The sequence below is a fragment of the Urocitellus parryii genome, chromosome 11 (genome assembly GCF_045843805.1).
Source record: "Urocitellus parryii isolate mUroPar1 chromosome 11, mUroPar1.hap1, whole genome shotgun sequence".
NCBI lineage: Eukaryota > Metazoa > Chordata > Mammalia > Rodentia > Sciuridae > Urocitellus > Urocitellus parryii.
Window position 1 is genome coordinate 27,365,680 of NC_135541.1, and position 17,382 is coordinate 27,383,061.

Consider the following 17,382-nt stretch of genomic DNA (forward strand, 5'->3'; position numbering starts at 1 on the left):
GATAATCAGGTACAGGAATTTTAAATACAGCAGCCATAATTCTGAGGATCCTCAGAAGCACAGTTAGGAAGCACAGCTGTAACAGAGCAACTCAGCTGTGTGTGGCCTTGAACGGACAGAGATAGAGGGATAGGTCTGTTGTGGCAGAAGAGTCAGAAGAGCCAGTCTGTTGCACTGGCCATTTTGAATACTTTCCTGAGATTCAGAGAGGCCCTATGAGAAAAAAGTGACAGTTTTTTTTTTTTTTCCCCCACAAGACCATTATAATGGAAGACTTGACTATTTGTGCAGCAAACAGCCTCTTAGGTCAGAGAGTATTGATTTCAAAGAAGTTGTTGGTAGATTCTTATTTGAAAGATAAGAAGGTGGGAGGATAAAATAATGAATTGGATTTTGGGGAGTGATACGGCTTATTTGTTGAGATACTGGCTATCGTTTTGCAGATGGATATACAGTGTGAATATGTAGATCTTTTTATCTGTTTAATGGTCTTTCCATTAGCACTTATAACAGTGTTCTCCCAGAAAACAGAATCAATAGAATGTGTGTGTGTACATATATATATAGTGGGGGAAGAGGATTGATAAGACTTGGCTCATATGATTATAGAGCTGGCAACTTCAAGACCAAGGAAGAACCAATGTTTTCAGTTCAAGTTGAAGGTGGGTAAAAACTAATATACCATACAAAGACTGTCAGGTAGGGTGATTTCTGTCTTGGTTGGGGGAGGATCAGACTTTCTGTTCTATTCAGTTATTTAAATGATTGGGTGAGTCCCACCTACATTAGGGAGAGCAATCTGCTTTACTCAGTTTGCTGATTTAAATGTTGATATTATCCAAAAACATCCTCACAGAAATACCCAGAATAATGATTGAATATTTGGGTACTTTGTGACCCAGGCAAGCTGATACATAAAATTAACCATCACAGTGACTGAGTGGAATTTTTTTTGATTTTGTACAGTTATTAAATAAAGCTTTTGGTATCCATTGTTTGTTATGCTGTTTTCCTTATAAACAAAAAGTTTATAAGGGGAAAGGGTTTGGGCTGCTAAGAGAAAAACATATTATGAGATTGGGATTTTAAAACACTTTTGAGTCCACTGAAGCAAGTTTTAACCACAGTTCATAAAAAAAGACAGTTCTATTCTTGAGTCTGCCTTCTAATGTTTTGTTTTTATCCATTTATAAACTAATTGTGTACAACGGGTGTTTGATTTCTCTCATGCATATTCAGTTCTAAAAACACTTTCCTGAATATTCCAATCTTAAAACTAACATTGTACACACTGGCCCCACCCATTGTGAGATATATATAAATGATTGAACCAAGTGATAGTGGTACTCTACCATTGTGCTTCATACATTCCAAGCCCTTTGCATTTAAAAAAATTTGGGACAGGATTTCACTAAATTGCCACTGTTGACCTGCAATGCGATCCTCCTCTCTCAGCCTTCCGGGTCGTTGGGATTACAGGTGTGCACCATCACCACTAGCACATGGAGAGAATTTACCAGCTGAAAAGAAAATTGATGCTACCCTACACGGTGGCACACCCTTGTAATGCCAGCTACCCAGGCTGAGGCAGGAAGATTGCAAATTAGAGGTCAGTTTGGGCAATTTGGCAAGACCCTTGTCTCAAAATTAAAAAAAAAAAAAAAAAAAAAAAAAAAAAAAAAGCTCAGGAAATTTGGCTCAGTGGTAGAGTGCCTCCTGAGTTCAATCCCTCGGTATGGGGTGGAGTGCAGTCGGGTAAGGACGAAAACTGACATTTGTGGAAGCAGAAGCTCTATCTATCTCATCAATAAATCAATCTATCTATGAACTCATTTAATCCTCACAATCGGCCAGGAATTTCTACAGAGGGGAAAATGGGGCTCCAAATGCCTAGGTGGCAGTGCTGGGTTTACAAACCTATTCTCTATCTCTGAAGGCAGAGCTCCCCCCCGCCCCCGCACCGTTGCCCTGAAAATATCATGCAGATATTGAAAAACCTATAGTTAGCCTGCATATTCACTTAGCTTTTACCATCTTTATAAAATGAAACCCCCAAAACCCGAAATCCTATTGCCGGAAACTTTAGTGATCTTGCATCTACTGTCAGATTTAACTGGGATGCATATAGGACCCAGAAAAAAAACCCTGCGCAGCGCCGCTGGGAGAGTTGGAGGTCGTTTTTTGGACCGGGAACATTTAGCTCCTCAATAAGGGGACTGTGTTACATTATCTTTAAACTCCCTTCCAGATCCACACTCCTTTAATCTTTAATTATAAATCTTGAGTGAGGTTCCAGACTCAAGGCTTCGCTGGATGACCCTCAAGGGCCACCAATTCAAAGGAAGGAAACCTTAAGACCTTAGAAACAAAACCAATTTCCACAGTTCGGTTCTCAACTTAGCCAATGTTTTCCTCGAGGCTACGGTTTTCTTCGGGACTACAGCTCCCAGCATGCTACGTCCGAGGCCAACGCTTATTGGCGGTCCCGCCTGGGCCTCGTGCGTTGTGGCAGCCAATACAGCCAATGGGAAGGAAGAGTGACTCCCAGAACCCAATCCTGGAGCTGCAGGGCGGGTCCTTCATGGGTTCCGTCTCCGGCTCCTTCCCCCGCCCAGCGAGGCGGCGCTGTACCTGACTGAGCGGCGGGAGTGAGGTGGGTTGCGGCTGGGCCGAGGTCGCGGGGGGAGGCGGACACGACTTCGCTGGGCACTCTGAGGACGGTCCCTTCCCCTCACCGAGGAGTTGGCGGCTGCTGGTTTGCTCCAGGACCCAGTGGGTAGCAAAGGGGCCCTCTGGTCCTTCCACCCGACCCTGTCGCTGTCCCCCAGCCCAGGCGGCCAGTCAGCTGTCCCTACACCCACTCCTTACCCCGCCCTTCTCTGGTTGACCTTTGAATACTCCAGAGACCTGCCACTTAGCATACCTGTCGGATCAGCCCTTCGTTTCTTCCACCCTCCTGTCTCTGACCCACTCTTGCCTTCCAGAACGCTGTACCCTTTGACTTCTCCACCCGCTTCTCCCCGCCCCCTGCACACGACCCAAACTCTTGGGTTCTGGTCTCTGACACCTGATGACGGCTTTTGAACCCCTTCTGCATCACATTTCCTCAGATCTTGTGACGCTTTTTCTAGCTCCCCTGTTCTCAACACCTTGTCCTTGTTTTCTTTCCAAGCTCTTCTCCCCTCATCCCCCACACCTCTCACCTCCTTTGATTTGGTTGCAGACCTGGAACTTTGACCCTTCAGACCACATATCAGCTTGGCTTTCATCATGTGTGATCACCAGCCCCATCTTGACTGGTGTTTCTTAGACCTTGCTTCTTCTCCACTACCTCGATCTCTTTCACTCTTGCTCCGAGTCCCTAGGAAAACTAGCCAAATAGGCCCCTTTCTCCCTCAAATCTCTGAAATATGATGTGAATGGTCTTGTATTTTACCTTTACTGCCTTCTCAGTAGGTAATGATCTCCCTTCTTTTTATCAGTTTGGGTCTTGTTTACCCACTCATCCTGCAAGTTCTACCTCAAATACCATTTCTTCCATGAAGCTGCTTGTCTTTGATCTGCCCATTTCATTTGAACTCCTGTGACTGTTTTTCTTTTCTTTATTTCTGTCCCTCCTTCCCTTTTTTTTCTCCCAACAGTACTAGTATAATGGTTAAAAACCTTGACTTTGGAGTGGTGGACTGCAGTTCTGCCAGTTACTTATTTTGTGCTCTTGGGCAAATCACTTAATTTCTATGAGCCTCAGTTTATTCATCTGTAAAATAAGGATGAAAAATGAATAACTGTAAAAATTAAATGATGTGATTCATATGTTTGCTTAGGCCAGGGCCTAGCCCTTTGTATGAGCTTAAAAAAAAAAACTATTATAGGCTCCTATATAATATGCCAGGTGCTGTGCTAGGCACTGAGGAGATGGTATATAAGTTCCTTGCCCACTGGAACTTAACCTTCTTATTGAATGGCAGTTTCTGGAGTTCATGTCTATGTCACTACATTGTATAATAAACTGTTTCAGGGTGGAAGTTGTAATTCTGAATCTTTTTGCTCTTTTATTGACCCAGCATTTAGTCCTGGGAAGAGCCCAATCTTGGTAAAATATAGGTTCTCAGAATAACAGTTTTGGAAGTGAATGCAGACCATATAGCTCATTGCATACAGACACTGGAGTCCTAGGTGGGGTAGGCAGGGGCAGGGAATGGATTAAGATAATATCCATTTACTAATTCATTCAAAAGACATTTGCATACCCCACTTTATGCTACAGAAGATTATGTAGAAAAGAGACTGTGATGACCCAGTCTCTTTCCTCATGTTGCTTATAAACCACTAGTGGAAACAGGTAATTACAGATCACCATAACAGCAAGCACCAGATTCTGTGGGCACATAAAGGAGAAAGTAGGGAGGAATCGGGAAATTGCCAAGAAACATTGGATAAGAATAGATGTGAATAGGCATAAAATGGGTTCTGGAGACAAGTTTGGTCTTCCTTTATTCAGTTCATTCAACAAATATTTATTAAGCATCTATGTTGCATCTATTCTACAAGTATAGGTTACATTAGTGAATAAACAAAGATCCCAGCCCTCATAGAACTTGTGGTTGATCATGGGAGGCAGATAATAAACACTGGGAGTGTGGGAGGAGGTTGTGATTTTTACAGGATAATCAGAGAAGAGTAAGTATCAAGGAATAAGTACTGGTGTTTAAAGCAGGCTTATTAATCTTCATATTGCTTATCTAAATTCTTCAAGGAATGTTAACAGGGATTGTTAAATGGCAGTTTGTTACCTGTTGTTTTAAACAGAGTTTTATTGAAACACAGCCTCACTCATTTACATCTTGTGTGTGCTGCTTTCATGCTATAGTGGCAGAGTTGAGTAGTTACAACTGTGATCCTATGGCCCTAAATATTTATTGTTTGTTATCTGACCTTTCACAGAAAGTTTGCTGATCTCTGCTTCTTAGAGAGTTGATATTCTATCTTTCACATTGAGATTATGTAATCTTGTACTATTTTTTAATTAAAACATGTTTCTTTCCTAATAATATCATTGAAAGGATCTTTTTGATCTTTTTGTGCTCTTCACAAAGCTGGGATATAATGTCTTTGATAATTATACTAGCAGCTGTCTTGCTGAATGAACACTGTGTCTCGCAGACCCTGCTGAGTGTAGTATAGGCATTTTCTCTAATACAGAGTCCCACAGTATAACTATCTATATTGTGGGTAGTTATCAGTTTTAGAGATGAGGGAGTTGAGTCTCAGAGTGATTGAATAATTTGCAAAGTTATAAAGATCATCTGTCTGTGTCACCATTATAACTTATGCTAATGTAGTCAATGCCCCTTTTACTGTGGCTTATTTTCAAAAATGTTTGCTGACTTGCAGGAACCATCAGTCTTCGTTATTGTCAGTGTTCATTAGAGTCTGTGCCTCCCTCCCTCATTCCTTTGTTCTTGTCGCTCTGGACAGCATCTCCATCAGCCCACTCAGCCTTTTGAAATGTCATCATTTCTTCAAGGACCAGAGGACATGCCACCACTCTAGTCTTATCAGAAGTACTTTTTTCTTCCCCTCCTTTCCTGTCCTTGGCTAAAGGAACCAAAGGATTCTGTGCCACTTAGCAAGCATTTTACTGATGGTTGCATAAGCAGGCCGTGTGCTGGGCATTGTATGTTTAGCTGTGTTGTGGAGAGGAGTGTGGCTTGTGTATCAGTGTTTATATCTTTGTGTATGTGGTATGTATCTTTGTGTGTGTGCATATGACTGTGTGTGATATAAGAGTATGGCTGTTTGTGTGTATGGTACTTGAGTATGTGTCCATGTATATTGAATGTGGCTATATGTGTGGGAGGGATGTGTATGGTATGTGATCTGTATGTATGTAGCTGTGTATATGTGACTGTAATGTGAAGGTGTATGGATGTTCATGTGTCTGTATGACTGTGTGGTGTGTGCATGGCTGTGTATGTATGTGGTATGTGTGTGGTATAAGTGTGACTGAGTGTGTTTGTGGTATAAGTGACTATATCATGTGAGAATGTGACTTTGTATGTGTTTTGAGTATGTGTGACTTTGTGTGTGTATGTTTTTATGTGATGTTTGAGACTGATGTGCTCCAACCGTCCAGCGCAGGCAACTGAACCAAAGTCACTGGTGTGAATTTGGGGTGACACAAAATACCTCATAGACATGGAATACCTTTTTATAAACTTCAGGAGGGCTTCCCCTGCTCCCAGCCTCAGGCTCCCACAATGGGGGCAAAAGAAAGTCACAAGAGGCTGAGACAGAGGGAGTGCTCGTTCTCCAGTTGGCTTTTATTGGGGGACGCTGTCAGATAAAGGGCAAGGGGTAGGATTACAAAGGAACTATAACTCAACCCTACCAGGTAACACCTAATCCTGGAGCCACACCTCATTCCTCATTATCTGAGTTAAAGCCCAATAAGTTATTGCGGGGTGCAGTAATTGTTCAGTATCTCTTGCTCAGGACTTAAGGGCGTGTATTTCCAGAGCAGCTCCAGGCACTGGTGGAAGTGTGTACTGACCAGTCAGAAGAGATATAGTTCAGGCCCTGCAATAGGTTTTGGAGGTCTAGATATTAACCCTTTATTTACTAGATTATGGTAAGATCTAGAGAGGGATGGGGTGGTGGAACATTTAGGATTCAGACCTGGGTCTTGTAGACAACTAGGAGGGCCTTAGGAATGAGAGGGTCTGTTATTTTTGTTTCAAAGGCAATCAAATAAGTGGATACTTTTAATCCATTAAGTCCCAAGTTTTAAATTCTGCATACATAATAAATATTCACATATTTCAAAATTACCATAGTTGGTATATATTTGTTGCTCAAATTAAGTTTTTATAGGTGTTCCACATCTGGGACCATAGGACAAAATGGGTTAAGAAACATTTTTAAAATAAATTAAATGTAAAGAGAGTTTTAGTTACAGTTAGGCAGAGAAATTAAACTCATCCTAAAACAAAAGCTCCTTACACACAAATCTAGACAGTCTAGACAGTCATCTTTTAGTGGTATTAAGAAGAGTGACATTGTTCAATTGCATAGAAATCATCTGGGTGGTAGACAAAGGTTGTGTCTTGTTTTGCTCTGATGGGTAGCGTTATATATCTGTCAAAGTTTGTCACTTGAAAGTTGGTAAGTAAAAGCTTTCTGTCCAAGCAGTCCAGTTAAATCAGGTTATCCTGATAGATGTTTCCATAGGGAAGGTGCATACATGTAAGATTTTATAAGGTCTGGCTTGATCTAAGGAATAAAGGTGTTGAACATTTGTGTTCATTCTCAGGGTTCAGAGATGGGCAGTGAGAAGGAGCAGAGTCCAGAACCACACCTGCCTGAGGAAGGGGAAGCGGGTAAGCCTTGGAGAGTGGATGGCTCAGAGGGTTCTCACATCCCATCTGGGGAAAAGGATCATGGGCAGGAGAACTCACTGATGAGGCCACAAGGAACACATTCAGAAGAGCCATGGCAGAAAATCATTGCCCCAGCTGAAGGACCAGAGAATCCTATTGCTCCTCCAAAGCCTGAGGCAGAGGAGAAGCCCTTTATATGTGTTCAGTGTGGCAAAACCTTCACCAATACCTCTAACCTGAGAACACACCTACGGATCCACACTGGTGAGAAGCCTTACAAGTGTTCCGAATGTGGTAAGAGCTTTTCCCGAAGCTCCAACCGCATCCGGCATGAACGGATCCACCTGGAAGAGAAGCACTACAAATGTCCCAAATGTCAGGAGTGCTTTCGGCGGCGCTCAGACCTCACCACGCACCAGCAAGATCACCTGGGCAAGCGGCCATACCGCTGCGATATCTGTGGTAAGAGCTTCAGCCAGAGTGCCACACTGGCTGGGCATTATCGGACCCACCTGGAGCCAGCGCCCTACATCTGCTGTGAGTGTGGGAAGAGCTTCAGCAACAGCTCCAGCTTTGGAGTGCACCACCGCACCCACACTGGTGAGAGGCCATATGAATGTGCTGAATGCGGGCGGACCTTCAGTGATATCTCCAACTTTGGAGCACACCAGAGGACCCACAGAGGGGAGAAGCCCTACCGGTGCACTCTTTGTGGGAAGCATTTCTCCCGGAGCTCAAATCTTATTCGTCATCAGAAAACACACTTGGGTGAGCAGAATGGGAAAGATTCCAGCTGAAGGGAAGCTGCAGTTAGAGTGGGAAGAGAGAGTGAGCGACCCATTCTAATGGAGGAAGAAGACCTTTAGGATCTGTTGCTGCCACTTTGATTTCAAGTGCTTCATCCCACTTTGGAGATTGGTTTCCTGTTGCCTCCGAAGCCAGGATCTCCAAGAAATCCTGAGAAGGGACTCTGAATAAAAATCCTCCCGGGCAATTTCTTGCCATAGAAAGTCAGAGAACCCAGTCCTGGCTTTACCTTGTTGGATGTGAAAGAGAAGTAGGGGAGGCTCCAGACATGTTCATGTTATTGGGTTAGCAGTTCTCTGGCCTTTGAGGAAGCACCTGTGAGATGGCATCACTGTCTGAAGTACCTTCATATTGTCCATGAACTGTTTAGGGTACACTGCAGTGGGCTGCTAGGTTCCTACCTGCTGTACCCCAACTCAAGTCGTGCTTCTGGATCTGGAGGCTGGGAGGAGTGGCCCTCCTAATGGAAGGGTCCTTCTTGGCCTGAGAGGAGGTTTGAGGTTCTGTCTTAGGAATGAAAGAGAAGCCCACTAGAATCGTCACACTCCCCCATATTTGTTACCTATTATCCCCACTTCACTCTCCATTTGTTTCCTTGTGATGATTAGCACTTAATGATTCAACAAAAAAGACCCATGGACCGACTTGAAGAGGGGGGGAGTGAGGGAGAGTGTCCCAGTGCAGCCATTCTGGAAGGGAACTGAATTCTAACAAAGAAAGATGGGAGCTGGAGTTATGGCTCAGTGATAGAGCACTTGTCTCGCAAGTGTGAGGCCCTGAGTTTGATCCTAGCACCACCTAAAAACAAATAAAGACATTGAGTCCATATACAATTTTAAAAAAAAGGAAAAAGACAGACAGGTGGCTCTTCTGAAAAGCAAAGAAAAGGAGGCTGAGTCTTTTAAGTGTTTGAGGAGAAGGGAGAAAGGAAAGGACTAACATCAATTGAGTATTCACTATAAGCTATTGATTCTGCTGGTTACATCAACATTCTTCATTTCACTTAGTTGTCAGCAGTCCTCAAGGGTATAAGATGAGGAAACAGAAGCAAGGTATATAGTAGAGTCCATTTAAACTTGGGCCTCCTTGGCTCTCTACTGATGCTCTTTTTTTTTCACTACATTCACATTGCTGACCTCTAAAGGAGGAGCCATGTAGTCGATAAACCTGGAGATGGGAGCCGGCATGGCCTTGTGATATGGCTCTGGACTATTCACTGTGTGGGAAGTCAGTACTAAGCATGAGACCCTTTTCAACTTTAGATTACTGATTGAGGATTTCTTCTGTTGCTGGAAAAATGTCAGTGGCAGGGGTAGATGTTGAGGGATGGGATAAGATGAGAAAAATCTTAAGACCCATAGTAAGTTTGCCATTAATATCAATAATTTATCCCTAAGATTGGGAATACAGGGAATTATGCCTGCTTTTCTGGCCTTCTGGCTTAGATCTGGCTTCACATGGCCTCAGATGGTTTAGATTTGGCTTCATATGAAAGTTTAGTGTTCACCTAGCTTTCCTCTAACAAATACAAAATACCCCTATCTTGCTTTACCCCATGGTGCTGGAGATTGAACCCAGAGCCCAACCTAGCCAGGCAAGTGCTCTACCACTGAGCTATACTGCAGCCTCCAGATGTCTCTTTCTGTCTCTCTAGTCAGTTTGGGTCCCTGCCTTCCAGAGTAAGGGTTCCTCTCATTTGTAGCTAATGGCAGAATGTGAATCTGTTGAAACTGATACACCCATGACCTGACCTATCATGTGGGGTCCCTGCCACTTGTTCAGGGAGAGATATGCCAGGAACTTCACAGTCATCCTCTTACTAAATTCTCAACCATAGGAAAATTATGCACATTTAACAAATGTGGAAACAGGTGGATAGAAAGTTACTTCCCAAGATAAAAAAGCAAGTAATTGTCAGGGCCAGGAACTGAACCTTATTCTACCCAAAGCCTGTGATTTTTTTTTTTTTTAAGCTGTAGAAAACTTCCCAAATTATTCCCTTACATTTGTAGGATGATTTACAGTTACAAAACACTTTAATTTCATATTCATTTGTTTTTGGAAAATCTACACACAATATTTTAAACATAGTCACCTAAACTTAGACATGTAAATTGGCACATGACCTTAATAATAAAAGTCACCATCTATTAAATGCCTACTGAGTGCCAGTTATTGTACACCTATTATCTATGATCTTCATACTATAAAGTAGAAGTGTCTCCATTTTCAAGATAAGAAAATTCTACAAGGTTAAATGACCTGACTTGGCAGTGCTGGGATTTATTTAGGTATGTTTGATGCCAGGACCAGGCTCTTTATCATATCCACTGCCAATCTAGATCTACTGGTTCTTTCCCAGCCCAGGGAGCTTGGTATGGTTAACCTTCTAGACCTGGAACCTTAGAAACAACTGCAGTGACTTTTGGAGACTTCTTGCCTTCAGCCCAATACCAATGTACCAAGTATCTGCTTTGATCTTGGGTCAGGACTTCCTGGCCAATCTCATTTGCCCTTTTTTGACCTAGTTCATTAGCTGTGGTTTCTATGTTGGTCAGTGCTTTGACGTGTGTGTGTGTGTGTGTGTGTGTGTGTGTGAACTTCCTTTATTTTCTCCTTCACTTTTTTCTTTTCCTTTCTTCCTTCTGAAAATTCTGTTAAACCAAGCATTTTATAAGTTTAGAATCCTTTTCTAGAGATTAGGAATTTGGGTGGAGGGGGTTACATCATGGCATGTCACTAGCTTCTTCCCCTCACTCCTCCCATCTTGCCCTTAACCCTTTCCTCCTTTTTATGGTTTGCCATAAAAGACTGTGGTGTATCTTACCACAGCTGGTGTCTTACCATCATCAAAGTTAACTTTTTTCTACACATTTTAACATCTCTAGTTACAAATGTTTTTAGAGTGAATGAAAGATCATATTACAGTAGAGATATGAGTCAATAATGTCAGCAAGATGGTGAAATAGGAAGTCCCAGTCACCATTTTCCCATAGAGACACCAACTTAACAATATACAACCTAAAATACTTTTTTGAGTTCTTTCAGAAGTAAGGGGCTTCAGACAAACACAAAGCCAAGAAAGAAACACTGAAATGGTAAGAATCATTTTGCTTTACCCAAGATTGCCTTTCTTATAAGCAGCACAGTTCAGCTTGAGCCATAGATTCTTCTGCGAGGGTGAAAGAGAAGGGTGTAACATACTTTCACTGAATTTTCAGAGGGCAGCCCGAAGAACTGGTTCCAACCTCACCTAACTTGGAATGCTGAAGGAAATGGAACAGTTTGGATGCCTAGGGGAGCCACTAAAAGCAAGAGAAGTTTGCTGTCTCACCAAAGAGCATACACTATGGTACATGGGTCTTCATACTCAGTATGACTGGGAGAAGATTCTCAACTGCAGCTCCTCCCTGGAGAGGGAGGGAGAAGAGTAGAACGTATGTCCAATATTCAAACATTTTGAAGAATTTATTGGAGTCAACAAAATTTGGATGCTTGGGGTTCACCGAGTAAAAAGGAGAACAGAGAAACTGGTTGCTATAGCACCAGAGAGCCTGCAGCACTGTAGGCAGACACCAGAGGGAGCAAGAGATTATTGAGCTCCTGAAAAAGAAACTGGCAAACATCTAAGAAATTACAAGCATAAACCCAGAGAAGTCACATTCCCCCGCAAAGTATTCAGAGATCCTCAGAATTTAACCACACTGATTACTAAAGGTTTTTATTTGTATGAAGCCAGTCTATTAAAAGTTTTTTTTTTTTTTTTAAAGAACCAAACAGGGCTGGGGCTGGGGTTGTGGCTAAATATATAGACAAATATAAAATAAAAGAATATAAACCAGGCGCAGAGGCGCATGCCTGTAATCCCAGCAGTTTGGGAGGCTAAGGCAGGAAGATTGCAAGTTCAAAGCCAGCCTCAGCAAAAGCGAGGCGCTAAGCAACTCCGCAAAACTCTTGTCTCTAAATAAAAAACAAAAATTGGGTTGGGGGAGCTGGGGTTGTGGCTCTCAGTGGTACAGCACTTGCCTAGCATGTGTGAGGCACTTGGTTTGATTCTCAGCACTGCATAAAAGTAAATGAACAAGGGCTGGGGATGTGGCTCAGGCGGTAGTGCGCTTGCCTGGCATGTGTGCGGCTGGGGTTGGATCCTCAGCACCACATACAAACAAAGATGTTGTGTCCGCCGAAAACTGAAAAATAAATATTAAAAAAATAAAATAAGTGGACAAAATAAAGGCCTATCAATGTTAAAAAAATATTTTTAAAAAATTGGGCTGTGATGTAACTCAGTGGTTGAGTGACCCTGAGTTCAATCTCCCCTCTCCCTAAAAAAGTAATATAATGATGGTACATAAATCGCTTAATTCTGATATAAAATTTAAGAGCCAAAATCACTTAAAACTATGTTAATGAATACAAAATATTAAAAGACATTAATAGCATGAATTAGCGTGGGAAGGTAAAGGGATAGAGTTTTTGTATAGGATTGGAACTATAGGCATTTACAACAAGGTTGTAGGATATAAGGTTCATATACAAAAGTTTATCACTTTATACCAGCAATGAATGAGTGGAATTTGAAGTTGAAAACACAATATGGTTTATATTAGCATCCCCCCAAATGGAAATACTTATATGTAAATCTAACAAAATATGCACAAGATCTACAGGACAAAAACTACAAAACTGTGTTAAAAGAAATCAAAGAGAGGGCTGGAGTTGTGGCTCAGTTGTAGAGTGCTTGCCTAGCACGTGTAGGGCCCTGGGTTCGATTCTCAGCACCACATAAAAATAAATAAAATAAAGGTTTTGTGTCCAACTACAACTAAAAAAATAAATATATTTTTTTAAATTTTTAAATATTTATTTTTCAGTTTTCGGTGGACACAACATCTTTATTTTATTTTTATGTGGTGCTGAGGATCAAACCCAGCGCCCCGCACATGCCAGGCAAGCATGTTACCGCTTGAACCACATCCCTAGCCCAAATAAATATTTTTTTAAAAAAGAAATCAAATAAGAACTAAATAAATGGAGAGATATTTCATGTTTGTGGTTAGGAAGGCTCAGTATTATCAAGATGTCAGTTTCCTAACTTGATCTGTAGATTGAATGAAATTCCAATCCAGATCCCAGCAAGTTATCTTGTAGATATTGACAAAATGGTTTTCAAGTTTATTTGGATAGGTGAAAGACTCAACATAGTCAATATTGATCAAGAAGACGACTAACACTACTTGAATTCAGGACTTAACTATAAAGCCATCATAATCAAGACAGGGTGGTTGATGAAAGAATAGGAAAGAGTTCAATTGCACAGAATAGAGAGCCCCCAAAATATACCCATACAAATATAGACAACAAATCTTTGATAAGAGGAAAGGAAATACAATGAAGCAAAGTTAATATTTTAAATGATACTGGAACAATTGGATATCCATTGCAAAAAAAAAATTGAAGAGAAAAAGAAATCTAGACACAGGCCTTAAACTTTTCACAAAGAGTAACTTAAAATTAATCAGAGACCTAAATGTAAAAGAAAATTATAAAATTCCTAGAAGATAACAGGAGAAAATGTAAGTGACCCTGGGTATGATGATAATTCTTTAGATACCACACTAAAGAAACATGAAAAAAACAATTGAGTCAGGTGCTCATGCCTATAATTCCAGCTACTTGGGAGACCGGCAGGAGGATTGCAAATCAAATCTAGCCTGGGGAATGTGACAAGACCCTGTCTCAAAATACAAAATAAAAAGGCTGGGGATGTAGCTCAGTGGTTGAGTGCCCCTGGGTTTAATTCCCAGTCCCACAGCAAGGAGAAGAAGAAAAACAATTGATAAACTGGACTTTATTAGCATGAAAAACTGATGCTCTGTGAAACATAATGTTAAGAGAATGAGAAGATCATCCACAGACTGTGAGAAAATATTTGCAAAGTCTTTAAAGGACTTTTTCTAAAATACAAAGAAGTCTTTGTAAGAAAACTAAGAAATACAAAAATGAACAGCATGATTTAAGAAATTGGCAAAAGACATGAAAACATTAAAGACACAGAGATGGCAAATAAACATGAAAAGATGCTCCACATTGTGTATCATAGGGAATTGCAAATTAAAATATGTATCACCACTACATACCTATTAAAAAGCCAAAATCTAGAACACTGATATCACAAACGCTGGCAAAGATGTGGAATAATGGGAACCCGTATTTATTGCTGGTGGAAATACAAAATGGTCTAGCCACTTTAGAAGGTCATTTGGCAGTTTCTTATAAAACTAAATGTACTTTTAGCATACAAACCAGCAGTTGTGCTCCTTGGTGTTTATTCAAAGGAACTAAAGACTATGTCCACACAGAAACCTATTTTTAGCAACTTCATTCATAATTGCCCCAAACTGGGGCAACCAGGATGTCCTTCAGTAGGTGAATGGTGAATGGGTAACTAAATTATGGCACATCTATTCAACAGACTATAATTCAATGATAATAACAAATGAGCTTTCAAGCCATGAAAAGAGATGGAGGGAACTTAAATGCGTAGTACATAGTAGGAAGTCATCTGAAAAGTCTAGAAACTATAGGATACCAACTATATGACATCCTGGAAAAGGCAAAATTATGGAGACAATGGAAAGGTCAGGAATTGCTAGGGCGGATGGATCAACAGAACACAGAGGACTTTTAGGGCAGTATGATGTATGATACACTGACATGTCATTGTACATTTATCCAAACAGAATGTACAACACCAAAAGGGAACCCTATGATAAACTATGGACTGGGTGATAATGATGTCTCAGTGTAGTTTCATCAGTTGTAACAAATGTACCATGTGGTGGGGGATGTTGATAGAGAGGATAGCTAAATAAGGTCTTAAAAAGAAAAGACTTGTTTACAGGAGAATTGCTATTGATATGAAGACACATATAGGCTTAAACAAAGATGGAAAAGTTATTGCAAGCAAATGGTTATCAAAAGAAAGTAGCAGTGGCTCTCTCTCTCTCTCTCTCTCTCTCTCTCTCTCTCTCTCTCTCTCTGTGTGTGTGTGTTTGTGTACACAAAAGTAAAAAATTATAAGAGTTAAAGAAGGATATTTTATAATGATGAAAGGGTAGATAGAATAAAATAATGATAATAAAACATGGCACGTAACAAAGCATCCAAATATATGAAGCAAACATTGACAGAATTAAAGGAAGAAATAGAAAGTAATACAATGATAGCAGGAGATTTCAGTACCCGACCTTCAGTGGAAGAACAACTAGGCAGAAAATTACTAAGGAAACAGAATTGGAACAATACTAGACCAATAAGATCTAACAGACATACAGAATACCTCACCCAACATTGGTAAAATACACATTCTTAAGTGCAATGGAAAATTCTCCAGGATAGATCATATGTCACAAAACAAATCTTAACAAATTTAAAAAGATGAAATCATACCAAGTATTTTTTTTTGACCAGGGGCACTTTACCACTGAGTTACATCCCCTACCCTTTTTATTTTTTATATTGAGACAGGGTCTCACTAAGTTTTATTGCTAAGCTGGCCTTGAACTTGTAATCCTCCTGCCTGAGCCTCCTGAATTGCTAGAATTACAGGTGTGCACTATTGTGTTTTCTGATCACAATAGAATAAAACTAGAAATAACAAAAGGAAATCTAAAAACATTCTAAATCATGTGGAAATTAAATAGTACATTCTTGAACAAACAATGGACCAAAGAAGAAATGAAACGTGAAATTAAAAAAAAATCTTTTGATAAATGAAAATTTAACATATGGGAACTTATGGGATACATCAAAAGCAGAAGGAAGATTATAGCAGTGAATACCTACATTTTAAAAAAATCTCAAATGGAAAACCTAACTATACTTTAAGGAACTAGAAAAGAAAAACTCAACCAAAGTTAGCAAAAGGAAGGAAATGATAAAAATTAGAACAGAAATAAATGAAATTGAGACTAGATTTCACCAAAACTGGAGAAAGATACCACAAGGAAAGAAAATGACAGGCTAATATCCTGACAAATATTAATGCAAAAATTCCCAATAAAATGCTGGCAAACTTGACACCATATTAAAAGGATTATACATCACAACCAACAGGGTTTTATCCCAATACAAAGATGGTTCAATATACACAAATCAATACATATACCACATTAACAGAATAAGAACAAAAGTCACATGATCATCTTATTGATCAGCTCATTGAGGCAGAAAAAGCATCTGACATAATTCAATACCCTTTCATGACAAAAACAGTAAAGTAGGAATAGAAGGAAAATTCCTCAATCAAATAAAGCCTATATATGTAAAGCACATTATATTCAGTGGTGAAAATGGAAAGTTTTCCCTCCAAAATCAGGATCAAGGAAAAGATGTCTATTCTCCATTTCCATTCAACATAGTACTGAACATTCTTGTTAGCAGGCAGATAAGAAAAATAAAGGTCATCTAAATTGTAAAGGAAGAAGTTAAATTATCTGTTCACAGATGACATTGCTTTATTTGTAGAAACACAGAGAAATAAATAATTGCAGGATATGACATCAATATGCAAAAATCTGCTAATTTCTATACACTAATAATGAACAGTTTGAAAAGAAAATTAAAGAAATAATCCCATTACAAAAGCCCCAAAAAGAATTAAAATATTTAAGAATAAACTTTTTTTTTCCATTTTGCAGTACTGGGGATCAAGTCCCTGTACTACTGAGCAACACCCCCAGCCCTTTTATTTTAAATTTGAGATAGGTTCTCGCCAAGTTGTCCCGTCTGGCTTAAAACTTCTGATACTCTTGCTTTAGTCGCTCAAGTAGCTGTGGTTATAGGCTTGAGCCACCATGCCTGTCAGGAAAAAACTTTGGAAGGCAAAAAATTGCCCACTGAAAACTACAAAACATTGCTGAATTGAGGCTCTGGGTTCCATCCCCAGCACTGAAAAAAAAAAAAAAGAATTTAAAGAACACACAAAAAATGGAAAGGCATTCTATTCTATGTTCATAGATTGGAAGACTTAATATTGGTAAAATGTCCATACCATACAAAGCAATCTACATATTTCATGCAATTCCTATCAAGATACCAAAAGCATTTCAGCAGAGGTAGATTATTCATACAGAATGTCAAAGGACCCTGAACAGCAAAACAAACCTGAAGAAAAAGAAAAAAGCTGAAGCTT

At 40.1% G+C, this 17,382-nt stretch overlaps 1 protein-coding gene across 2 annotated transcripts; it reads left to right on the forward strand.

Annotated features, from left to right (window-relative positions):
• The first annotated feature begins 2,600 nt into the window (after nt 1-2,600).
• Znf691 (zinc finger protein 691) lies at nt 2,601-11,909 on the forward strand. 2 transcript variants are annotated; one of them, XR_013342140.1, is made up of 3 exons: nt 2,601-2,653; nt 7,313-11,284; nt 11,408-11,909. XR_013342140.1 is itself a non-coding variant. In XM_026410412.2 (2 exons), exon 2 carries the CDS (start codon nt 7,322-7,324, stop codon nt 8,174-8,176), a length of 855 nt encoding a protein of 284 aa, XP_026266197.2. In that variant the 5' UTR covers nt 2,601-2,653; nt 7,313-7,321; the 3' UTR covers nt 8,177-11,909. The 2 variants fall into 2 exon arrangements, 1 of the variants encoding a protein (XP_026266197.2); XM_026410412.2 differs by having other exon boundaries at nt 7,313-11,909.
• The last annotated feature ends 5,473 nt before the right edge of the window (nt 11,910-17,382 follow it).

What these genes read in the sequence shown, in the direction of transcription:
- Znf691 (XM_026410412.2), top strand. Translation starts at nt 7,322, where the DNA reads ATGGGCAGTGAGAAGGAGCAGAGTCCAGAACCACACCTGCCTGAGGAA.